A 27,118-nucleotide genomic window follows, 5' to 3' on the forward strand; every position below is an offset into this window, starting at 1 on the left:
GCTGCTAAACAATCGTATCTCTTCTATCAAACTACAAAAATGGCCGAACAGGGTGGAGTTGAACCGAGTGTCACCTCTGCAACCTGGAGAGGGGGCGGGGTAAGAAGTGTCTCATTTGCATTTAAAGAGACCGCACCAAAACGAGTTGCTCTTAGAAGAACATCAGAAAAGGGGTAGAAAAGGGGTGGAGCTATAATAATGAGGAATTCAGACCCAAGCATTGCAGTTCCGCTTTATATAGACCACAACTGTATGATTTATATGTAAAAAGGAAGGATTTAAAAGCATGATATGTCTCCTTTAAAGTTTTTTCTTCCAAGCAGCATGACAACAATCCCCTTGTTTTTAATGCCTTTATTTTGCGTGTTTATCTGCTTTAGAACATCGGTGTTTTGCTGAGCCATTTGGGTTCCATTTTGGAACCCAAATGGCTCAGCAAAACACCTTCAGCCAGAAGAAAATAAAGGGTGTCATAGCAGGAAGCCCACTAAACATCATACGTCCACTTTGGACCACATTCTGCATGTTTACACGGCGTCACAACCACGACCTCAACTGGACGTTGATATGATGTTCAACATCCATCCATTCATTTTCAGACCCGCTTTGTCCTATTTCGTGGGGGTCTGCTGGTGCCCAACGTTCAACATTTGATGCGATTTTTGCTGACTTCTCTTATAAAAAGAAAACTTCTTGCAAACCTAAACGCAGACACAGCGTGTGTGCTATTGCAAGTGTTTCTGTTGATTACATATCATTATTCAGTCACGAAGTATATATCCAGTTGTATTTCAGTAACATTCATATATTATGCTCTTTGATCTTTTGAAGAAATAATGTAAATGTCAAGCCTTAATTCCCACCGAGCAAGGCGACGTTGTCATATGCAGTTATCTGGCACTTCTGCTGGTTCTGTTGGTTAAAGAAGTGTGCTTGAAAGCAGAGGTTTAAGCTTTCCAATCCAAGCTGGGTGATTATTTTGTGCCGTCTTTTTTGGATGTCCATACAACATCCAAAAAAAAAAAACATTGTGGAAACTTTCACTCTGCACCCACCAGAGACGTCTTCTCAACGTCGGACCATCACGTCATTTCAACGTAATTTCAACGTCGGTTTGCTCAGTGGGAGAAGATTACCTATTACTTCCGTCTGGGTGGCCATAACTACTGTATATGCATTCATGTTCAGAAAAAGAAAGAAAATCAAGTAATATCGGTGCAACAATTTTCAACAGTTACATTGAATAGTCAAAAAATATGCAAAGGTCTTTAAACTAATAAATATATAGGTGTTAACCTACAAAATATGGCATCATATGGCACGCTCACTGTTGTAATGTGCTACTTTTATGCTGGCGTGGGTGGCAAATAAAAATATTGTTTCATACACAGCAAATGCTTTAAACTGTCATATAAAGGCCAAATCTATTATTAAGGTTTATTGTGCACATGGCAAAGTTAATACCTACATGCTTTTTATAGAAACATAGGTGTTTTCACAATAACAATAAATCTATGTGGTCTTGCTTCTCACTGTTAGTCTCACATTGTTTTTTACTCATGCCCCATGCTCCAGATATGAATCACGACAAAGCAGCATTGCCTGCTGTCTCCTCTCAATCTACTTTACCTCTGGGAGCCATGATGGGTGTTTGGTGTCACCACCACAGACATCTTAACAGTTTGTTATTTTCTGAAATTCATTTTTGCACTTAAAAGACAAAAACATTCCATGCATCTTTAAAACTGGAAGTATAATATCAAATATTCATTTCAGCCTTTGGAAGACCAGGAAGTATGTCTCACTGCATTGGTTTACTAATCTTTCAAATTTGTCCTGGATTCTTTTATTCCAGTGGTTCTTACTTGTTTGGTTTAGAATCGTGGATCCACATACTTTATTGTGCACCAGACATTCTGACCCTGCAAAATTGTAAAGTCAGCGAGCTTAGTGTTAGGCTAGGATGTTACCCCAACTGTGCACATTCCTTCTCTTTCATTAAAGAGTATGTAAACCCCAAAACCTCTTTCTTTTGCTGGAAAACAAATGTATTTGGATATAAAGTAGTATTGTTGATTGACATTTTAGTGAAAGTATTTCAATCTATTGTAAAAATATGAGAGTGGCTGCCCTCTGTGGGTTGAAACCCAGTTATTAAACTTTGTATTATCAAACTTTGCTAATGCATGATGTTGCGTTCACACTGGACACGTTGCAAAATGTCAATTGGCGGCACAGTTTGATTCATGCGGCAAAATCGTTGGCCATGGTATGCGCGCTCCTGTTTTTTCATAACATTCGTCATTCGTTTGAGTCGAATATATTGAACTCCAGCAAATGTTTCTCGTGATGCGCAGCCGTGAAAACCAATCAGAGTCAGACGTCAGGCCATCAACATGGACATCCATTTTAGCATGGAGGAGAAAATAATCGTGGTGGCGTGTGACCAGCCGGAGTTCTACTACACAAGTTTTTTTACTGAGATCGGACCAGGAAGGATTTGGCTTAGCTCCTGAAGAAAGGGAGTCTGGTTGATGCGCAAATGAAGCAGACATGGAGAAATTTTTTTTTGATGAAGCATTCGCACAGTGCCCATGTCACAAAAATGTGCGCCCCGTCCGGTGTGAATACGGCATGAGAATGGTGGTTTGTGAAGTTGTGGTGGCTTCTCTCTTGCGAATAGAGATGTATAATGAGTCTTGAACCGGTAGTTCACTAGAGTAGTGAACTGGCTTGGCAGTTAAGGAAGCAGGCTTGTAATCAGAGGGTCACTGGTTTGAATCCAATCTGGGTCACTGAGCAAGTCCTTTAACCCTAATTGCTCATTTATACGTTGCTTTGGATAAAAGCATTTGCTAAATGATTGTAATTAGCATAGATCATTCTTTGGAGATTTTATAGTATAGACTACAGTCAGAGCTTGGTCCGCATTGCCGGCAGTAAGTCAAACTCGTTTCAAGTAAGGTTTGTACTCCACCAGGACTGCCCTTAGTCACCGCTTCTGTTCACACATGTTTATGAACAGAATTCCTTGGCACAGTCAGGGAGTTGAGGGGGTCCGGTTTAAGGGCCTCAGGATTGCATCACTGCTTTTTGCAGATGATGTGGTCCTGTTGGCTCCATCAAGCCATAACCTTTAACTCTCAATGGAATGGTTCGCAGCCGAGTGTGAAGCGGCCGGGATGAGAATCAGCACCTCAAAATTCGAGTCCATGATTCTGGACCGGAAAAAGGTGGAGTGCCTTCTCCAGGTTGGGGATGAAAACTGTCCTAAGTGGAGGAGTTCAAGTACCTCAGGGTTTGGTTTACAAGGGATTGAAGGATTGGTGCGGCGTCTGCAGCGGAATCTGAACTGATTCGTTGTGGTGAAGAAAGAGCTGAGCCGAAAGGCGGCGTAGAGCCGCTGCTACTCTGCATTGAGAAGAGCCAGATAAGGTGGCTTGGGCACCTAGAAATGTCCCCCAGACGCCCCCCTAATGAGGCGTTCAGGGCAAGTCCCTCAGGAAAGAATCTCGAGAAAGACCCAGGACCGGCTAGAGAGACTCACGGCTGGCCTGAGAATGCCTCGAGATCAAGAGCTGGAAGAAGTGGCCGGGGAGAGGGAAGTCTGGTTCTCCGTGCTAAGGATGCTGCCCTGCGACCTGGCAACGAATAAGTGGAAGAAGATGGATGGATGGATAGATGGATGGACTGGGCATAGTCTTAACTGCTCCAGGTGCCATGCCTATAACCAAAGATTTTTTTTTTTTTTACTTTATAACCTCGACGCCTTCAGCCAAAACCAGGGGTTTAGTTATTCTTTAAAAGAAGAGAGCAGTAATACTTTGTGCATCCTGTACAAAGAGCTGTTTATCTTAAATCCCATTGTGGAAGCTTTTGTATGCTGAGGTCATGGCACATCATGTGACATGTCTTTTTAGTGAGTCACTTGAGAGGCATCAAACCTTAAAGAAAATTGATCACAGTAATCAAAATGAATGAGTAGGGATGTAACGATTCACTCAACTCCCGATACGATTCGATTCACGATACTGGGTTCACGATACGATTCTCTCACGATTTATTTTACAAACTAAGACTGTGGAAAAATGACTGAAAAATATTGTACTGTACTATTTTCCTTTTATTTTTCATTGTCAAAAGAATCCATTGATAAACTATTCAAAACAATGCTATCTAACTAAACATCTTGAATGAAATAAATAAATAATACAAATGAAGAAGAAGCCTATTAATTTAAATTCTGGTTCTACAGTAAACAATGCAAAACTGCATAATAGTTATTTTTCTTTTTAAAAGTGCAACTGAAAATGTATTTTGTGCCTTAACAATTGGACTTAAAAAAATATAAGTAATTGAACTGTCTTTTTACCTCAGATATTAGTTTGGACCAGCAGAGGGCGGTAACCCAGTGGTCGGTTGGCATGCAGCTAAGTGCAGTGAAGAAGAGATGCTATGCTAGCAGACAGAGCTAATAGAAAAACGTGACTTTTACAGATATTCACGTAATATTACAGATATTTTTTTGGTCCTAAAGGGCTAATGAATCATTTATGAACATATTCAAGAGTATAAGGTGGCCAGAAAGAGAGTAGTAAGAGATGTCGCCCGCTGCCAACACTTATGGACGAGAGAAGGGATAAATATATAGCGCCCTCTGCTGTTTAAAAAAAGTACTGCAATTCAATTTTCAGAGCATCGATGTGTACCGTGACACCAATGAATCGATTTTTAACTGCCTTACGATTAATCGTTACATCCCTACAAATGAGCGAGAATCATCACCACCAACAAATCATTTCTAAGATAGAAAGTGAGAGAGGTGAAGGGACCAAGCGAAGTCGATTTATTCACAGCCTGACACTCAATCAATTGTGCTGCTAAAGCTCTCCAGTCATTCATATCCTGTATTTAGGAAGTGACACACTGATAGAAATATCTGTGGTGGATTGTTGAGTGAATTCTCTAAATCAGTGGTTCTCAAACGTTTTTGGCTCAAGTACCCCATTTCTCTGATTTATGAATCCAAGTACCCCCTTTGTCTGACTACAACATTTTGCTTAGAACACTTTTTAAAGACATCCATAGAGCATAATAATGGAATGAACGACTGAAAACACATTGCAGTGGTTCCCAACCTTTTTTGGATCGTGACCCCCTTTTGATATCAAGAATTTCTGGTGACTCCAAAGACATTTTTTTCTCAAATTAGTTTTTGATCTTGTCTGAGTTCAGATTTATTTTATTTTACTACATTTTAGTTGTGTGTCTGTGTGCGGTGGGCAGGGTTTGTACAGGGTAGGTACATTTTAATTATGTAAAAGCACCTTGAGTTTACACTTTTTTATATGAAAAGTGCTTCTTTTTTATTAATAAAATTAGTTTAATTGATTGATTGATGTGTCGACCTAAGATGACTATTGAGAGTGTGGATATCGTGAGAGAAGACCCGGGCCAAGCGGTGAGACTCGCCGCATTTCATGCCGCCGCATTTCTCCAGGGGCAAGCTCATCGGCCAAGACACGACTGTACTGCTGTGCCTGTTGTGTCCCCTTGCACACAGAAGAATGTTTTAAAGCTTACCACAGTAAGCTGAACTATTCAGTACACATACCCCTATTTGAGAAACACTGCTCTAAATCCAGTGTAGGGTTGTCTTGGTAAATTAGGCAAATACTTTGTTTTGCTCACAATGAAAGAGAATAGGCTTTGAACAATGCTAGGTGTGTTCACTGATTCAAGAGGGCATTCACATTTCCATAACGTTTTGAAATGTGAAACTTGGTTTTGAGATGATCTCCTTTTGAAAGTCTCTCATGTAGCTTCTTAGACTTTTCAATTAAATGCAGGTTAATGTAGTAGGCTGACAGACAAACAGATAAACACATTAAACTTTAAAAAAGTAAAAATTTCCCCTGAGTTAGAAGAAAGTGAATAATAAGAGAGGAAAAACAGGGATTGGAAGGAATGACTGTAAAGTGGAACAACGCTATTTAAAGTATCTTTGTTTGACAGCAAATCCAAATTTCTCTCCTGACCCATTTAGGAGAATTTAAATGACTTACCTGACCTAGAACAAACTAGAAGGGTTAGAATGATATTTAAGCTGTTTTAATGGTGAGTGTTAAGTTTAGTAATGGGGAATTTAATTAATGGGTTTTTAAAGAAGCCAAGTTTAATTTTCAAGTGAAATAACATATATCCTCAAGGACTTTGTTTAAATGGATGGTCAAAGTCATTGTGAGCTTCAAGGGTTCAGAGTACCCTTTACTTTGGAACTGAAGATTATCACGTCTGTGGATCTGTGAGCTGTGTCCATATCCAAAATCACCTTTTACAAAAAGGATTTTTATGTCGTGAAAACATGGGGTCTCTAAATACATATTTGTACTTTGGGGGCATGCTTTTGCTCCAAACATGGAACCACTTTTACTTCCAACCTTATTAGAAGCAGCGGGCTAGATGAGAAAGGGGGGAGGAAGAGTATATAAATAAAATTGAAATACCAAGTGGAGGTCTACCTTTTCTTTGTCTCTCATGGATCCTTTTCCAAGAATTGACATCTTAGTGAGCGTATCCTCCTGTAGTCTCTTTAACGAGTTCCCACGTGGCCCGAGGAGTTTGCCAACAAAGTTAAACTGCAAAAGTGAGGGAGCGAGAAAAAGATATAGGGACGGATAGAGAGACACACAGAGAAAGCATGCGTTAGTCAAATATATAAAAGTTTGAGATAAAGAGCAAAGGCTTTTCACATTTCAGTCTACCTGGCTTGAGCAGCGACTGAAGCAAAAGAATACTTGTCAGCATTTTTTTTTTTATCGAGATAAAATCAGCATCTGGGATGTCTTATTTAAAGTACAGCATATCACCTTTTCTCAGGATTCAATTTTCAACCTGTGAGAAAGCTAAGTAGAGAAATCACTGCATTGCAATTTCATAAAGATGTATGACAAGTCCTGGTTTAGAAAGTTTGGGAGAACATGGAAATTGATATGATCAAAATCTAAAAATACTCATTTACAGTTTATGCAGTTCTAGGCACCAAGAGAACATGAATTTGTTCAAGGCAGTATCCAATCTATCAGATGACCTGCTGGAGCTGTATACGATTAAAATACTAATACAGGTTCTGATGGATAGAAGTCAGAAAACATGCCCATGCTGACCATTGTCTATTAAAAACACAAACTGAAATGTAAAGCTGTGATGGACTGGCACCCTGTCCAGGGTGTACTACCCGCCTAGCGCCCAATGAGAGCTGGAGATTGGCACCGGCAGACCCCCGTGACCCTGTTAAAGCGGGAATAAGCGGGTATGAAGATGGATGGATGGATGGAGGTCAGAAAATGGATGGAAAAGTAAGGACTAGAAATGAACTAAGAGCAAGGAAAGAGGGGCTGCTGTGATGAATCACATTTTCTTGTACCTCAGTGGATTTATATTGTGTTGCTTACTTGAAGATAACTTTGAACCAGAAAGAAGAATGGGAAAATGGCAAGGGAGTGGAAGGAGTGTACCACTTTGCTTCATCACTGTGGGCATTGCATCCATATGAATAGAAATTTGAGACATAACGCCTACCTGATCATTGGTCACGGTGGCATTATCCTTTTTTAATTCAGAATTAATTACTCAGAATTAAATTATTCTAAGTTAAAGCGTTCTGCTTCATGTTTACATGGAAATAGTAATTCCAAAATGAAGTCTACATGGAAAACCGGTTTATTCGGCTCAGTGAGCGTGCACTGTAGCTCTTGAAGCCAAAACACGGCGCTTAGAGGTGCTTCCATCTTGCAAAATTGATCTCATTTGGAGCCAGTTTGGAGCCAATAGGGTCTGGCGGGAGGAGCCCTGGTAACACATCCCGCCAATTTAGCGTACTGCCCTGATGACTTACGCAGCCCAGCTCCGTCATGAACTAGACTATATTTCCCACTGGAAATTCTACCAACATATTGTTCAGATGATCAGATCATAGAGATTAGTACTAGTACTAGTAGCTCAAAAAAGATGAAAAAACTGAACGGAAAAGTTTATTGCCATCTCGTTTTCCTTCACGATAACTGCTTATGCTATTCACAAAGAAAGCTATGCAAGATCCGAGGCTGTCAATCATCGTCATATATGACGTCAAATCCCGTTTTTCAACCTCAAATAACTTATTTAAAACAAAATTCATAGAAAAATGAACACAATCTAAAAAAATATGTGACAAGTATTTTAACTTAACTTAACAGTTTGACCAACATCCTATCTGTTAACATTGAGGAGGCGGGTTTATGACCTATACTGCAGCCAATCAACAGTGGAAGATCTAAAAATACAAGCTTTACTTCCTCAAGAGGATGTCCCATTCATCTTTTTTACAGTCTATGATTCGGCTTCATTCAATTCCGTTTTAGGTCTGGGGTTTGGGAAGGGCTCTGATTGAACAGTGGGAGAACGTGAGGTATTCACGTCTCGCGGAAAAAAACACAAAACAAACCTTTTCTTTTCGGCTACAACATAGAAGACTACACATGAGAACTGTTTTTACTTTTATTTTGATTGCAGTTTTAAAGCAGCAGCTCAATAATAACATAAGGTTTCACTTTGGTCCGCTGAGCTGGAGAAGGGAGATAGAAGACTGTACTTTGGTCAATGAAAGCCAGCGGTTAGTGTAACAGCTGTTCTACCTCCACTAGACAGGACGTTGAGTGAAAAATGAACTTTATAATGATCCGCACATCATTAGTGAAGCTCTGTTGGTCTGGTGCTTCATGCCCCGGTGAAGCTTGTTCTGTTTGCCAATGGCTGTGTGTGCGTAATAAGTCAGTGTGTCTATGTGAATGTCTGCATGTTTATGCTTCTGTCCATCCACTCTTTTCATTATATCCATGTCTTTGAAGGCTCCTATTAAATAAATAGTCTTTTTCTTTTTATCTCAATAAAATGTGTAATCCCAATCCAACCTGGAGGAAACTCAACAGGGTAATTGAAGAACCAACCCAATGTAACTGTGTCAAATTTCAAAAAGATTGGTCAATTATGAACCAAGATAGGATTTTTTTGTTTTTGTTTTTTCATTATTGAACAAAATCCAGAATCAGTATATTGATCCAGATCCTCTCTAGAATTTGATGGGATCTTCCATGGCATAAGATCTATTTTTTGGCTACAATTTTTCCCAGACGGACAAATACTGTACATGCCAGTGAAAACAGAACTATAACAGAACTATAAATCAAACAAAGAACTAACTTCACAATTTACAGCTAAGATTTAAGCTCTCGAAGTGAAAATGAAATAAAATTTACATAATCCCATTTGTAGTCCCAGAGCTAACTGCAGCTATTTATCACAATTACACTGTATTTTAGGTCATGAGAGTCCTCTGTTTTACCTTCTACTTTCACTTTCAAACATTTCCCCGAATGTGTTGGAATATTTGAATATAAATTTTGGCTGTGCAGGCATTAGCATAATTGCATTTATTTGAGCAAACACAGAGTGCGGCCCCCTCTGGCACCTTAGTCAGTCCATCAAAGGCTTGACTTGACAAGGTCACTGGGTTATACCTGAAAAAAAGACAAATGCTACGCATTCGTGGTTCCAGGAGTATCGATGTAGTTCAAAGCTAAACAACCTGGACATGAGCTGCATTCACCAGCATCAGCCAGAGATGGTTAGCGAGACAAACGGAGTGAACAATGAGCCCTACTGCTGTCTCCCTCTACTATCTAGGTCATCATTTAACAAGCAGTAGGTTAAAAAACAGACAGCTTTGTTCCAAACCTGCATCTCTTCTGTCTTTTGTGTGGTAAGCAAGTGCTTATTAGAGGCAGCCCTTCCAACTCCTTTGTGAGAGCACGGAATGTGAGCTTTAGTGATTCACTCTACTGCAGTAACTGACTGTTGACTTTTTATCCTGGATGGGCTGAATTCCAGCAGCTCTCAGCTATTGTGTACTCACTCAGCATTTATAATTCCATATTACTGGAAAGCACTCACACCAGTAAGTAACTGATTACAAATATTCACATTACATTCAATATGTTGCTTTTATGGATACTTGTAGTTTTTTAAGTATATTTCTAAATTAGTAATTTTACTTGTACTTAAGTACATTTTAAAAGAAGTAAAGTAATTTGTTACATTTCTACACCCAACCATTACTAAGTAAATGATTATTATTTGTGACTATTTTTTTTTTTTTATTTCTGTTGGTCTAAGGCACAGTGATCATAATCCATATGTTCTTAGTCTTGCCATTTCTGATCGACCGCTTTCTTTGGTTCAGGTTGTGGTTTCTACCCATTACGTTGTTACCCACGTGGCACATTTGACATTGTACTGTTTTGGTGTTTTAGAGTTCATAAATGTAGCTATATTTCTCTTCTGCTTCTTGACGAAGGCGGTCGCATTTTTCTTCTCCCGCTCTCCTCCCTAGCTGCCCTTGCTGCCTGCTTGTTTTGTCTGCTGCTATTAGGAGACTCTCTCTGTTTTCATCTTAAATCGAAACTATGGAATTGATCAGCGGGTCACTTAATGCGATTTATCAAATTTTTTTCAATGAAAAGACCAGCCCATGGTGTCCTGATGGAACATTTCCAGCCGGATACACAATGAATTCCTGGGATTCCTAGAAGGTCGTCTGTCTGTCTCTGTTTTCCGTTGAGGACGTCAAGGATATATATACATGATTGGAATCATGGTAGCAGGGATGCTGCTAATTGGAGCTGGCGGCTATCTGATCTATCGTGAAGTCTGTATTACGGCAGCCGTTTTGGGAAGGCTGCCAGTCATCACTGAAGGTTTGGGCAGGGCACTGTACTCTCAGACTATAATTAATCGATCTTGGAAAGAATAGAGAGGATGTCGGCCAACTGTTTGATCCCACAATATTGTATTTATTATGACCAGCGACTTTAGGGCTACTGGAAAGAATGCAATGTAACGAAAACAATTTATTATCACCAATTGGCCTCCCCCAACACACTCAATTTCACCAGGATGTTTACAGATGTGACTCTCTGTCCTCCCCCTCCCCCACCTCCCAATCTTCTACTACCAGCTGAACTCTCGGCTCTGAACCCTAACATAACACAAGATCGCTGCTTCCAACTGTGCATCCGAAACGTGTCCTTTTCACTTTAGCAGGTGTTGGGCACAGAACCTCCTCACGGACATTTCAGAGGATTTAGAGACTCCTAAGTGTTGCAGAGCTAAAGATATCTCGAAATGTGTAACGCTTCACTTCCGAGTCACGTACTTTGGCAAATCGGAAATGGAGAAAACGAATAAAGGTGTTTGTTTTCCATTTTTCGTTTTCTGTACCGAAGCAAAAGAGCTTGAATTTGAAAAACAAGGCGTTTTTTCATTTTGGTTTTGGAAACAATTAATAATGAGTGTTTTTTTAGTTTTTCATATTTTTGTTACATAATGAAAAACGAATGAACGAATGATACACGGATTGTGATATTACACTTCACAGTAATAACACATACTCAGAATAATCATCTGTAGAGCTGCAACTAACAATTATTTTGAAAATCTATTAATCACTCAATAAATTAATCGATTAATTGGATTTTTTTTTTTTTAAAGATTGAAAGCAAATAAACCAACCAGTGCAACACATTTACAGGAAATGTCAGGAAGAACTTTCTGAAGAATGTTTGATTTACATTCTAGAAAAAATGTCAAGAGCGTGTTCAGCTGTTACATCTGCCATAGTGGCTTCTGGTGCACCAGGAAAATGTGGTAGAAACATGTATGTGTCAAATCCATTATTCTTTGGCATGAGTGATAAAAAGTCTGTGTGTATTTTCACATTTAAAAAATAAAAACAGGTGAGGCAACAAATTGTACCCTGGCTTTGACATTTTGTTCAGGACGGTTAACAATGCACCTGTTGAAACAATTATTTTTTTTAACAACAGAATAAATATGTATGTCAATTGTCCAGGCCTTCACTGAGAGGAAGAGTTTTTATGTAAACCTTTGGCGATTCTATTTAAGGGGAATGGAAAAAAAAAAAAAATGATAAAAAAAAATGCCTTAAAGGTACAGTCTGCAATCCTTATAAAAGTGACTTTTGTCATATTTGCTAAAGCTGTCACTATATAAGGACAGCTTTACATGGAACTAGTAGTTTGTGTGAAAAAACAGGCTCATTGAGTCCCGCCCCCTGCTGCTCCTGCAGCCTTTGGCAGATTGCCAGAATGCACCGCGACCGAGCAAAAAGAACCAATCAGAGCCAGGATTGTGTTTGATGGAATGTCTAACAGCTCTTGCTCACAGGCCCCGCCCCTTTCCCAGGCTGGAGTGCCATCTTTTTTTACAGTGTATGGTCTGGAGGAGTAGAAGATGGAATTGGTGACTTTTCATCTTGAAAGGTACTTACTGCTGCTTGATTTACATTACGTTTGATTTGTAATTGTTACACTAGAACTCTGTGGTGCCTGTTGTTTGTGTGTGTGCAACAGCCTCCGTATGGGTGCTGTAAGTGACACTGTGTTGTTACAGCTAGAATCTGGTGTGTGCACATAGAGAGAGAAGCGCTGCAGTAACATGCTTTCAACAAAGCATGTTATATTACTGTGATGTTGCTGTCAATTAACGTTAGCTTGTTAGCTCCTCTGAGGGATGGACTTTGGAAAGTTTGGAGGCAGGGCAAGAGAGCAGCGGGGAGGGAGGAGGAGAGAGGGATCGGAGAGTTGCGGACTGCACCTTTAATGTATTACCATAAAATAGTTTAAGAAAAAACAAATGGTAAAAAAAAAAAAACTATGATTCAGTAACCTCATAAGCTGCTTTATAAGTAGCAACTAAACTGTACCCTATTTTTTTTTTTTTTTATTGATTTACTTAATGATTTATTTATTTAAGCACTAAGGTGTACATGACTATCTTTAGCCACTTCTGAAGCAAATTAAAGACAAGGTCCTCAATCCTCACCTTGATATGAAGGCTAAAATGTGTTAAACAAGAGGTGGGTAAGAATTCCTATGATAACTTTCATAACATGGAGGATACAAGTGTGGGCGGGCATTTGTTGAATTCCCATCATTACTTCTTTCTAATTCCGTACATTACCAAATCCAATTACCTTGCCATGTCACCTTATCACGGTAATGTCACAGATATTTTATTTGAGTATTATTAGCTTTTTTCATGGTGCTTGAGGAGTACTCAAAGACTCATTTAAAACTCACCAAAAAGCGTTTTTTGATGGAGTGCAAACCATATAATTTTCACCTTCTGAGAAGTTGACTGCTGGATATGCAAGACATGCCAGTTTGAAACACATTTAACTCAATCCAGGCTCTTTTCCTTTCCACTTAAAGCATTTTGTTCAAAGTAATTGAATACAAATAAATTAACCAGGACCTAATTTACTGGATTGGTATGAATAAATCAAATATATGATGAATGATAACAATGGCTTCCCCTACTAATGAAGTGAAGCTTATAATAGGATTGATGAGAGAGGTTGTACTGAGTTTAACCAATATCTTGCACATCCATAATCTACAACTGAATGGAGTCTTGATCAAACACTGCCAACAGCTCCTGGTGTTAATTCAGACATGATGCTCAGTAATGTGTGTTAAGATACCACTGCTAACCTGCGTACTAACTGATGGGTATAGGAGCGTTCATACAGGCAGAATCTCAGAACAAAGGTGTTGCCATGTTGGGAAACGTACAGTGTGCATCAGGCTTAGCGCACAAACAAGTATAATTTATGTTCACTTGTGTTTTCCTAATCTTAATTGTGTCAGATTGAGCCTAATATTTTAGAATGTATTTTAAAATCGAAAATCACATTTTATTATTGTGAACAATATATTTACCTCCGCTAAATACCAATTTTTAATCAATATAAGAACACAGACATAAATGCATACATGATCATCAAATGAACTCAGTAGTCAACCATAAATAAAATAATTTATAATGATATTAATTGAAAATGTTTTGTTCAATTTGCCATCCAACCAAAAATCTAATAATAATGTAAAAAGGTATATGAAAAAAAACATGAAACACACCCTTTACAATCACTGTACATGTTTTCTCCTCATTAAATATTTCTATTAAAAATCTGTAAGTAGTATACTTGAAGTTCATTCTATTAAGTATGCTTGAGTATAAGTATAACAAGTATACAATGGATCATCTACTTGTAGCGTAGTAGAAAGTATACTAATTTAATACTTTTTCGAACTAAATTGTAACATTTTAAGTTTATAAAAGTATATTTTATAAGGTCATTTTAAGTTTACAAAAGTGCACTTTCAAGTATACAACAAGTACACTCATCTATATACTACTAGTGTACCAAGTATATACTTCTAGTCCACATTTTAAGTTTATAAAAGTATACTTTATAAGGTCATTTTAAGTTTACAAAAGTACACTGTCAAGTATACATATTTATTGTATTATATTAATTTGTTTTTACACACATACAAAATGTGTTCTCTGCATTGAACCCATGGGGTCCAGGGAGCATTTGAGGGTCTTTCTCAAATCCTAAAGTGTTGGCCCAGGTGAGACTCGAACCGGTGACCCTTTGATTATATGTCCTTAGCTTAGCATAGCATACCATCTAAAGTATTTTTAAAGTTAACTCGTACACTAGACTGCAATGAACTTGATCAATAATGTCAAGTCAAATGTTTCTCTGTTTTTGAGCATGTTTTTAATGTACATAAAGTTAATGCAGATGTGCACACAAACTGTTTACTGTAAACTTTTAAACTCCAGCACTATATATTGAACATGTATGTTGACTTGACCTTTTTCTGTATTTGGATCAAGATATATTAAAAATTAATACTTTGTGGCAGAAAGAAGTAAAAAAGTATACTAATGTCTCCAGCTCTCTGTACCTGCGGCCAAACTCATCACCATGGGGCACAGAGCATTCAGCTACTCTGCCCCCCAGCTCTGGAACTCTCTCCTCCCTGACCTCCGTACCATAGACTCCCTCCTACTCTTCAAATCAAAACTCAAAACTCACCTCTTCAGACAATCCTACTCCATCTAGACACACATTCACCACACCAATACTGTACTCTGTTTTATTCTGCTGCACTTGTTTTTATCTGTATTTATTCTGCTGTTTTTATTGTGTTTATTTTAATGACTGCCCTGTACAGTGTCCTTGGGTGTTTCGAAAGGCGCTTTTAAATAAAATGTATTATTATTATTATTATTATTATTATTATTATTATTATTATTATTATGTACAAGTATAAGCTTTAGTATTAAAGTACAAGTGTAAGTATCAAAGTCCTAGACTATTCTTTATACTTTTCAGTATAAGCCAAGTATACTTCACTATACTTTTTTAAGTATATAAAATATAGTATATAAAAAGTACAGTTTTAGTGAACTGAATAAACTACTTTTTTGCTAAGGGAATGCATGGGAGGTAAAAAGGTCAAAAACACTAACTTATAACTTAAAATATAAGTTTAATGTTAGCAAGGCTGTTGCCCTCAATGTACACTATTATACAAAAAAAATAATGTATAACATTTACAATTATCCAGATGCAATGAGAAGATATTTGCAGCCACAACATTGTGTTCTTTAGTTATAAGATTTGTGTTACTGACTAGTAAAACCAAACAGGAAAGTAGGTTATTTTATTTTATTTTAACTTTTGATTGCACTGTTTTGCAATGCTTATGGATTTTGCACCATTGTTGTTGATGTTCCCTCAGGACATTTGCACTATACCTGTATACGTGTTATATTTTATAATAGTGTATTATTCAAATTTTTAACATAGATTGTATTTTTTTTCCCAATGGTTATTTGTGTCTGAGAATTGCAATGTTTTGTTTTTATATTTATAATTTTCATCAATAACTTAAATACACTTAGTGTTTTTTATGAGATATTTTATATTGTGCATTGTTGGTATGTCAGAGCTAAATAAATAGATTCATATATTTTCAATTGATTTATTCTTTGAGCATTAATACTAATGTATGCATTTATGTAGGGCTGGATGATATGAACCAAAACTCATATCTCAAAATGTTTCCTCAAAATGGTGATAATATGATATAAATCTTGATCATTTTAATTCAAATTAAGTCTGACCAGAAAGACAATTCTGGGATAAATTTGCTGATGCAAAATGCCAAACAAGCTCATTTATTAACAGTCGCACAATACGTGCCACTTTAGTCTTTTTTTTCTTTAAGGGACAGCACGTGTGAGTGAGTTCTGTAGTATGGCTTGTTTAAGGGAAGATCTGGGTTAGAACGCATTCAGAAATCAATCTAACTGTGCTTTTCATGCTGTTCTGAGAAGTAGTAAAACCAGTGACTCCTAAAACAAGTATTTTGATACAAAACATGCTATATAAGAATATGTATAGTATATTGATATAGGCGATATTGTAAGTTTCTATATCGGCCAAATAGAAAACTGTATATATCTTGAATCTCGATATATCGCCCAGCCTTAATGCAATGGTATAATTTTAGCTACATTAATACATATTTATATTGCCATAAATCAGAGTCGGCCCTGTCAATGATAAATGTAATCACGTAATTGATAATTATTTACAATTGTGTCATAATTACAATTGGAATTTAAAAAATCTGTTGCTGTCGTAATTATAATTAAATTATTATTGAGTTTATATAATTTGCTTTGTAATTGTAATTGCCATTAAAATTCTATAAAATTTGTCAATTATAATTTAAAACAAAACTGGGGAACCATGTTATTGTTTTATGTACAGTTCTACACATATGTAGTTAACAAGTATTAAAATATGTTTCATATCAAGCTTTCACACATTTTACTATTAAAAAATAATGAAATCGAGGGGTATACTGACACAGAAAAGCCTCATATGCCCACACCAAAAATATTAAAATCTATATTTTCATTAGGGAGACAAGGTAACCAATGGATAGGAAAGAAATTCGATAATAGATATTTGTTTTTAGTGATTTAGGACCCGTTATCACAAGAGATGCTAACAGAAAGCACACAAGAGGAAGGTTAACTTATATTAAGTTATTTATTTCAAGCTCAGTAATTGTGATTAATTGTAATTGAACTTTAGTCACTGAAAATGTAATTGTAATTGGCTTTCTGAAAAAAATATATGTAATTGAGTTGTAATTGGAAAAAATGCTGGTCACTGTAATTGTAACTGAAGATGGATAATTGCGAACGTAACTGTAACTGAAAAATGTAATTGACCCCAACCCTGCGATAAATGCAATGGTACTAATAATTGGCATAATAATTCATTTTGGTTTTTTCGGCCTGAGTTTTCTTATTTTCGATTTCGGCAAATAATTTTCATTTCACTGCATCCATTATTATTTAAGACTATTTTATTCTTCTGACTATTTAAAGAGATTAGTATCTGCATTACTAATGCTGGTAAATGACAGAGAAAAGTCTAAGCTGGACCTTTAAACACATCAGCAGCCATTCAGTCTATTCCCTGACTCTCACGCACACGCACACGCACACGCACACGCACACGCACACGCACACGCACACACACACACATGCACACGCACGTACACAAGCTCCTCAAATGGACAAATCGTCCAAATATACCAGTATCCCTGAGCAAATGCTTGTAATCCTGGCTGTTTATCAGATATCTAAATCCATCTGACTTTTCCGGTGATTGATGTGTTCGGGTTTCACTAATGCATTCAGTATGGGGGGTATTAACTACAAAATAAAAGCTTGCCTGTGCCCGTTCTGAGAAGATTTTACTGCAGCTTTTCTGTAATCACTAGAATAAAAGCTTCCTGTGTGTAATCACATGTTGTCACTCACTACTCTACTATAGCGATAGTGGTGTGAACTACATAACGGAATTTAAATTAGATTGAAAGTCTCTGAAAGAAACAAACGGCACAGGGATAAGTGAAAAGACAAAAGTATGATTAATCACACTTAACTTGAAGAGGTAGCAAAGGGAATAAGGGACACGTGTGAAATCTTTTCATCATTTGCTGAATGCATTAGCGCCAGTCTGTCATAAGGCGCGCTCGCTGAGAAGCAGCGGCTGCTGATTGTGCTGAGGACAGCAGGACAGGGAATGACAGCCCAAGGATAAATTGCTGCTCACAGTTCAGGGAAAAAAAGCCACACTTCTGAACTGGAAATAAAACAGTGGGAATCCTTAGGCCTTCATAATAGCCTGTGGTGTTTTCTACCTCTACCATAAGACACTTTCTCAAAGACAGCCAATGAATGTGTGAAATAACAATGATTATTAAAGGTCCAGTACTATGCTATTTTTCACCCATCTCCATTTGTTCTAAGAACTCCAGCAACATAGTATTTGAGGTTGTTTTTCACAAACTTGCCTGTGTTCTGCCTGTGTTTTAGCCCTCTGAAAAGTAACTTTCAGCGCTCTCCTAAAGACAGGCTGTTTCTTGGGCCTTCATGCATATGCATGAGTGGACGTAAACACAGCAGCAGCAGCAATGGCGCGTTCACACCAAACGCGTCAAAAGCGGCAGGTGCACATTCACAATATATGGTGGACGTGCTTCTAGGGAGCGTCAGAGTGGCACGGTGGACACTTTTGACGTGCGTCCGGCGCCTCCAACGCGGTCGACGCTGGAGTTGGGATTGTTGAACTTTTGGGGCATATCGCGGCGTGTCGACCAATCAGGAGCGTTCCCCAACTGTGACGTATTCAGAATGTTCAGTAAAAAAAACACTAACCGCAGATGGACAGACGCTCTTCTGCTGGAATAGAGTGCCTGTAGTTGGTGTCCTCATAGGGGATGCTAGTGCCGATGCGGGTCAGCAGGTCGTCAAACTGGGCACGGCAGAAACGGAATTAGCGCTGAAAGCGACTCACGTCAGAGCAGAGCTCTGGTGAATCCAGAAACTGCGGCGAGGCGCAAATAAAGCCAAGCCACACTCTCAATAATGTAGAGCCGATGAACAAGAGTCGGAAGGGGCGTGTTCAGCAAGGAAATCCAAACTTTATTCTCCATTCAACTACACTTCTCTATAGCCCTCTAACATCACTGAGTCACACCAAAATACATCCAACCTTATACACCGCCTTCTCAACACAATGTTCCCCACCACTTCACAGTCACTGGGTGAATTATGAACATAACTGATCGCCACAATATTATCCATTGTATGAACACCACGGCAACAGAGAAGCCCCTCCCCTCAACGCGTGTCCCGAGCATCTTCGACACTGGTGACAAGCGTCTGTATTCAATAAGCACAAGCGTCCAACTACGAGCATGATGCATGATTTTAAGGCCTGATACGCATTTGGTGTGAACGTACCATTAATCATTAACAGTCTTCCTTCTCCTCCATACATACTGACCTCAGAAATAGTCCATTTCAGACAATATTGTTTTGTCCAACCACTGTGTCGCATTGGGTCACAAACACGTCAATACAAGATGGTATCATCATCATATGCAGTCACTTGAAAACAACTACGACTGTTTCATGTTTGACTTCAGTTGCCCATCATACTTCTCCATTTCTGCCTGTCTAATGTATTCTGCTTCCAATTATCCAGTTATATATCTTTCCATTTCATATTTCTTTTAGTCCTTAAATCTAAGCCTAGGTCTCCCTTGGTTTCTCAACTTTCTCAACATGCTGAACTTTGACAAATGCTCATGATCCATACGTTCTCCATGGCCTAACCATCTTAAGTTCTTCTTTATTAGCAAGTCTGCCAAAGATGGGAGCCCAGCTCTCTTGAGGATGTCTTTGTTAGTTACTCTATCCTGCCATGACTCATGGCCCATGAGATATTCATCAGTGACGTGCCGTGCCTACTAGGGTTGGGTAGGCACGTTACAAATCGAGACCACCAATGACAATTTCATATGTTTCTGCTGTCAAGTGTTAATTAAATTCAAATCAATTTTATTTGTATAAAGCAATTTCCAAAAATGTCATCTCAATGCGCTTATCAAAATATATAATTCATAATAAGACAGAAAAAACCCGTTTTTCCTCAAAACAAAGTTTCTCTATTGTCTCTAGCGCTGTCATCATGACTGTAGTGTTATCCCACCCACTCGCTAGAGAACGTAGCAGCAGCGGTCACGTGATATCAATTCACTAATGTACTGTGAACTTACGTATAGCATTTAGCATAGCACGGTTACGTGCAAAGGCAGCTCTCTACACTGCCTTTGCACGTAAATGGTTGTCATCTTGGGGACCTGACTGCGCATTCGCAAACACGTAAAAACACGCAATGGGAACGGAGGCAGAAGAGCAGGGGGCATGGCCTCCCTCTGCCTTACAGCGGAGTAAAAAAAAAAGAAAAATGACTGTGCAGCTGTTCCAGGAAATAGTGCTGTTTAGTAATTTGGGCTATGAAATGCACAAAATGCGGACACTTTCAAACTTATAGGTACTGTAGGCTATTGGAAATGGAAAAATAAATAATATATAATTATATTATAATTTTAAAAAATAAAATGAAAATTATAATTAAAACAAATAATCAAAATATTAATTCACCCTTGGATAGGCAGTGCCTATCTCTCCTACCCTGACGGCACGTCACTGATATTCATGATATGTCTTAGCTGCCACATCATGTATCCGTGTAGTTTGATGACTTGTGTCCTGTATATAGTCCAGGTTTCTGCGCCATATACAAGTCATGATAAAACAACTGCACTGTATACCGTACACTTTGTCCAGATGGTTATGTGCCGGTTTTTCCACAGCCTACCCTGTAGTTTTCCAAAAGCTGCGCTTGCCTTTCATATTCAAACTGCTATCTCCTGATATAATCTAGCATTCTCTAAAAGTGTGCTTCCTAAGTATGTGAAGTTTTGTCATGATGGACGTGGTTTGATATTAATCACCGCAGGCTGTGCAGCTGCAGTCTGAAACTTTAGCCCTCCGAAAAGTCACTTTTCAGGTGATATAACGGCTACTAAAAGTGAAACTGTTGTGAGCGCTCTTCGGTTTCTCTATATGCTGGATAATCTATATACTTATGGAATCACAGGAGTATAAAAGGAAATAAATCTGGAAATATAAAGAGAATCAATAATATAAAAAAATACACAAATGTAGTAGTTTTCTTTTTCTAGTTTATCTTTGCTTTTTCCATTTTGGGGCTGTGGGCGGGTCTTTCTGTCCAGGGTGACTCGTCGATACCTGATCACACGATTCCTGCTTGCAGTGGCTATGTATTAGCTGTGTTCAGGGTTGGGAGGGTTACTTTAAAAAAGTAATCCAGTACAATTACAAGTTACCTGTTAAAAAATGGAATCAATAATGTACTCTAAGTATCACAATATTAAAGTAATGTAACTGATTACTTTTGGATTATTTCAATACCAAACATGTTAATAAAGACACAAAAGGATAAAATACGTTTAACCTACTCACTGTATTATTTTAGACAAACATAAGTCACACTGCATTAAAGGAAATGTTTTAGTTTAACAGATTGAGATAACCCACAGTAGTTTAAATAAATAGTGTTGAAAGATTATCAATCAATTGTTCATTAATTATGAACAATTCAGTTGAATCACTGACACAGACCACAGACCACACTACAATGATTATTGTATGATACATAATATTTGTTGTTGTTGCAGTTTTGTAATATAAGTAAAACAAAACAGCACCACCTGATAGTGCTATGTCAGGTTTTAACTACAGTTATATGGCAACAAAGGTTACAGACACAACATAGTAACAATTGTCAGTTGATGTTTTAGGTATTAACATGCTCAGAGTTAACTATAAGTACTTTTGTCCACACTGGTGTTTCATGTGTCATGTAATGTACAGGTGCTGAGTTTAATTCAATGTGTGCCAAACACTATTTTCTGAAAATGATTTCCTAGACTAGCAAATGCAGTCAGTCTGCATCCTACAGCCTTCTGACAGAAATATTTATTTCTCACTAAAACATGATTTGTTTTTGTCTTTAAACCTCCCTAAGAAGAGCTTTTAAAAGACCGGATGGTTATAACTTACAGCACATATATCCATCCATCTATTTTCTGACCGACTAAATTACAACACAATGCAGATAAAATAATACAGTGGATGACGACAACATTTTAACAGCAGGCAGAGATCATTCACATTGTACTGTGATATTGTTTCCTTTTTCGGATTTAAATGAAACATAATGCAGGAGTTTCCTTTAGGGATGCACCGAAATAAAAATTTTTGGCCGAAACTGAAACATCAAAATAACAAATTATTAGTCCCCCATTGCATTTCTGAATATGTACTAACCACTAAAATTAAAACATTGCAATTGTATACATTAGTATTAATGCTTCAAAGAATAAATCGATTAAAAATATAAAATTATTTATTTAGCACGGACATTCCAACAATGCACAATATAAAATAAAAATAAAGAAATGTTTAATTTGACCCCACTCATACATTAAATAATGTTGTACAGGCCTATAACTGACTGATCTGTTGGAAAAGAGTGAAATTAAATATGTTATCTTATTAAAACACAAAGTGCATTGAAGTTCTTGATGAAAATCAGCTTCTTGTTTTAATTTATTGTCCAAGCATCTAACGCACACACAGTTCTGTGTGCTCTGGTTTAATTTTAATCCCATCAAGAGATGATCTTTATAACACGCACCATTTACAGTCGTGATAAAGTTTCGGCGTGCACTGCTTCAGATTGTTGTGTACAGGTCCCACGGTACTACAGTGTTGACGTGACACAGAAACATAAAACATACTTAATGCTCCGTCAACTCTGCTTAGAAAACTCTTCAGTGATCAGATGTATTAAATCCAGAGCCCTGTGAGTCCGCCGATACGTTGGCTCATTTCCAGATAAGTGCGCAGTGATGCTGTTCCCGTCATCACAACATTGGCCACGGTTACATTATGTTTTTTTTTTATTCGGAATTAGTTATTCTGAATTAAATAATTCTGAATGAAAGTGTTTCCCGAATTGGGTTTTACATGGAAAACTGGTTTATTCTGCTATATTTAATTCTGCTTTAGGTCTGGGGGTTAGGAAACGAGAACTGTTTTCACCTTCATTTTGATTGTAGTTAACTCAACTAAAAGCAATGTCAAAACGCAGAAAGACAAAACAGAAAAAGCAAAGACAAAATGGAAAAAGAATGTCTACATTTGAAAAAAAAACAAAAAAAAAAAAACATTATTGATTCTCTTTATATTTCCACATTTATTTCCTTTTAATTTTGGCACTCCTGTGATTCCATATAGACTGAACATAAAGATATTAACTGTGATATTAACTGTAATATCAACCTGCCTTTGCTACGTTTGTTTACCTGTGAGGTAGTCTGAGAGGGAGGAGCTCACATTCTTATGTAGGGTAGGAGGAGCCAGGATTGTCAGGAGAAGGAGTCTCTGTATTGTGATGTCACAACCCAACTCGCCCATTGGGGGTGACTTATTACAAAATGTTGAATAACAAGGGAGGGAGGAAACAGAACCTTTTCAACTTTGTCCTCTCTGAATGAGGCTAAAGGAATGTATATCACTCTCGCAAAACCATTTTAAAGTTAACTTTTCATAATACTGCCCCTTTAAAGAAAAAGTAATTTCTTATGTCTTGTGTCAAAAAACTATTAAAAATATGAGTTTATTGTAATATAAGTGCAGTGTAATGGGATTAAATGCCCAACATACCATAGAATTGTATTACCAGTGTCCTGCATGCTCATCACTTTCCTGCACCTGATTGAAACAAATGCTTCATTATCAGACTTTTGCAAAGCTGGAAAACCCATTTATTCTAAAAATGCATGTAAGGCACAGACGTTTCATACTTCAGTTGTTGTTCTTTTGTAATAGATTTTGGTATTGTTCTTTGGATCTCCTGCTTTACTGTAAGAGAGGAGGGCTACAATTTGAAAAACAAAGGAACGTCCCTACAACGTTGGCGATTTGGAAATATTTAAATATAGAAACTCCAAGGAGAATAACAGCCACGTGTACGGTTAGCGGTCTGAAAGTTTTGAGAGCAACAAACCCTGGTCAGTTCATTCCATGAAAAGCAGCAGTGGGACAAGAAAAGGGAATCAGCCACAAAGATGTCGGAGAAAATAACCGAAAATGGCGGTGGTATGTGACCTGCCCCTCTCCTTTGTTAACAACGTGGGATTACGGCTTTTTATGGCACACGCAATGCCAAAATACAAGGTTCCAGGTCACAAATATTTCACGGAGACGGCCATCTCTGCACTAAGAAAGAAGGTGACGGAGCATATTTCAAAGAAGCTAGAAAAGGTACAGGCTATTAGCTTCACCACGGATATATGGAGCAGCAATGTCTCCCCACTTTCACGACTTTGTTTCACTGCACGCAATCGAGTTTAAAGGATGCCACACTGGTGAAGCAGTGAACAGAACATGCTGCTTAACTGGAACATCCTCAAATCAAAGGTAATGTTAGCCTACTCATTTCTAGAATTAGCTATTTTCTCTTGTTTTTCCACTTGTCTTTCACTGAAAAAATACTGTTTCAGAAGAACTGTATAAAAATACACATTTGATAATATAATACTGTTAATATATTATTATTATACAAGATATACAAATTTCATAATGTATTATTATAATTATAAAAGATATGCACATTTTTTTATAATGTTTTATATAATGTATTGAAACGTTATTTTTTGTAATTTTTATAATTTTATAATTATTAACAAGTGAGTATGCAACTCTTAAGAACTGGAAGAAAAACTGTTTTTTAAATGTTTTTAAACACCGCCGTATCGACATGTATCGTATCGGCCGATACCCGGCAACTGGGTATCGTTATTGGGATTGGTATCGGAACAACACTAGTATATATGTATATTGGTGTAAATTTGACTTAGGTTCACAAATAAAAAACAAAAATAAATAAAAATGCAGCGATGATACTAGCAGTGCAATACAATCCATACTATAAAGTCTGAGTTTGTGCTAAACAGCTTCAGGTTATTTTTCCTGTATTTAGGTGACATTAAATAGGATGACCTGGTTAGTGGGAACCAGTGTTTGGAAAGCATATTTCACTCATTCTTTAATGGACCAGATCGAGAAGATTCTATATTATAACTCTACACTACAAAATATGTTGATAGCCTAAATAGAATATTTGATCATTTGAATGTAGATGACTTAATGACCTATTTAACAGAGAAACCAATGTGTTGTCATCAAGCTCTGCAGAAGCATGATAAGTTGATTCAGGTGTGTTGGAGCAGGGACACATCTAAAAGTCTCAGGTGGAGGCCTTCAAGGACTGGGGTCCGGCACCCCTGGCTTACAGTGACCAGCATTTTTCTTTTATTAATTATTCTTTGTCCTCAGAAAGCCAATTACAATTATGTTCTCAATTACCAAAGTTCAATTACAATTCATCACAATGACTGAGCCTGAAATAAATAACTTAATAAAAGTCAACCTTCCTCTCGTGTTAGCTTTTTGCTAGCATCTCTTATGATAAAATGGCCTGAATCAGCTTTAAAATACACTGAAAACAATATATATATCATCTAATTTATTTCCTATTTATTGGTTAAAGTAAAGGTTTAGTCTGCAACTATTATAAAAGTGACTTTTTGTCATATTTGCTAAAGCTGTCACTATGTATGGACAGCTTTACATCAAATTAGTACATCAACAGCTGTCAGACAGCCCATCAAACACAATCCTGGCTCTGATTGGCTCTTTTTGCTTGGGCGCAGTGCATTTTGGCAATCTGCCAAAGGCTGCAGGAGCAGCAGGGGGACTCAATGAGTCTGTTTTTTCATACAAACTATTAGTTTGATGTAAAGCTGTCCATACATTGTGACAGCTTTAGCAAATATGACAAAAAGTCACTTTTATAAGCGTTGCAGACTAAACCTTAAATGCTAGGCTATTGTCAATGCTAGGCTAATGCTAGGTTCATGCTAATCCAGGGCTAGGCTAGCTAATGCTAATTCAGTGGAAGGCTAATGCTATTTTAAAAAAAAAAATAATGTGAAAAACACAAAATTAAGAAAAAAAATGGACTTTATAGGGCACAGGTTATATCCAACCTATAGATAAATGCAATGAAATGACACATTACGCCACAGACTGTCCAGGAGTTGACTGTTTCCCAAACTCGTAGCTTTAGTGATCCTTTGATATTGGCTCTTCCTCTAATGATGAAGCAGAATTAACCAAGTGTTGGATTGTTCATCCACTAAAAGTGAACATGAACTGGGATTAGACCATCATGAGGATAGTTTCATCCTGTGCATGGTGTGTTCTACCGTCAATAAAGGGGCCATATGTACAATTTGCAAGCAATTTCTGCCACCACCAGGAGGCAATACGTCTTTGAGGCGTCTCGTCAGCCGGAAATTAAAAAGAAGAAAAATACTCCACTCTCAAGCTCTCAAGGCGTCAACGGGACGAATACAAGTGTATAATTATTTCAGAAGATGACATCTTCAAGTATTTCACCTCCAAGTGAACCAGTAAGTAACCCTGCTCCCAGCAGACGCTGAGAAAAATGAGTTCACGCCCGAGATGGCCTAGTTCAGGGACAGCTCTGCTGTAATTAGGCTTATACTCACCCAACTGATGGTAAAAAGGTACTACAGGTTGGGTGGGCCGGCAATTTTTATTAATGTATACAGTATATACCTATAAAAAATCACATATCGCATGACAGCTAAGGACATGTTTCTTAACACTCCAATTTTTATTTTAGGTATTTCCGACACATTCTACATATGGCCCCTTTAAAGAACACAAGATCACAAATTACATGTTGCATAATGTAAAGTATTTACCAAACTGTTGTGTAAAACACCCATTCATTCATCCATTCCATGACCTGCTTGTTCCTTTTCAGGGTCGCGGGGGATATAAAACACTGCATCGACTAATGTAAAACACGCTCAATCAGGGATTCTTACAGCTGGCCCATTAAACTGAGTTTACTGTTTAATGTGCCATTTAAATTAGTAATGCTGGAATGATAAGCATCTCTTCCTCCCCTCTGTCCTTTCTGTCAACCACAGGCTACAAACCACAGGCTACAGCTGTCTTCTTTATCTCCCTTGAGAGATGAGGTGAACACTTGAGTGATGCCCCCCACTCTTCCTTA

General features: G+C 37.7%; 1 protein-coding gene across 2 annotated transcripts in view; it reads right to left on the bottom strand.

The window, feature by feature from the left end:
• Window positions 1–27,118, bottom strand: part of khdrbs3 (KH domain containing, RNA binding, signal transduction associated 3) — a 217,158-nt gene that overhangs the window by 103,412 nt on the left and 86,628 nt on the right. For both annotated transcript variants that reach the window (XR_003675116.1, XM_028461744.1), the window contains exon 3: window positions 6,522–6,638. Coding sequence is in view for 1 of the 2 variants with exons in the window: in XM_028461744.1 (XP_028317545.1) it covers window positions 6,522–6,638 (117 nt within the window). In the remaining variant the exon portion in view is untranslated. The remainder of the gene's footprint in view (window positions 1–6,521; window positions 6,639–27,118) is intronic.

This window comes from Gouania willdenowi, chromosome 11, assembly GCF_900634775.1.
Source record: "Gouania willdenowi chromosome 11, fGouWil2.1, whole genome shotgun sequence".
NCBI classification, from domain to species: Eukaryota; Metazoa; Chordata; class Actinopteri; order Blenniiformes; family Gobiesocidae; genus Gouania; species Gouania willdenowi.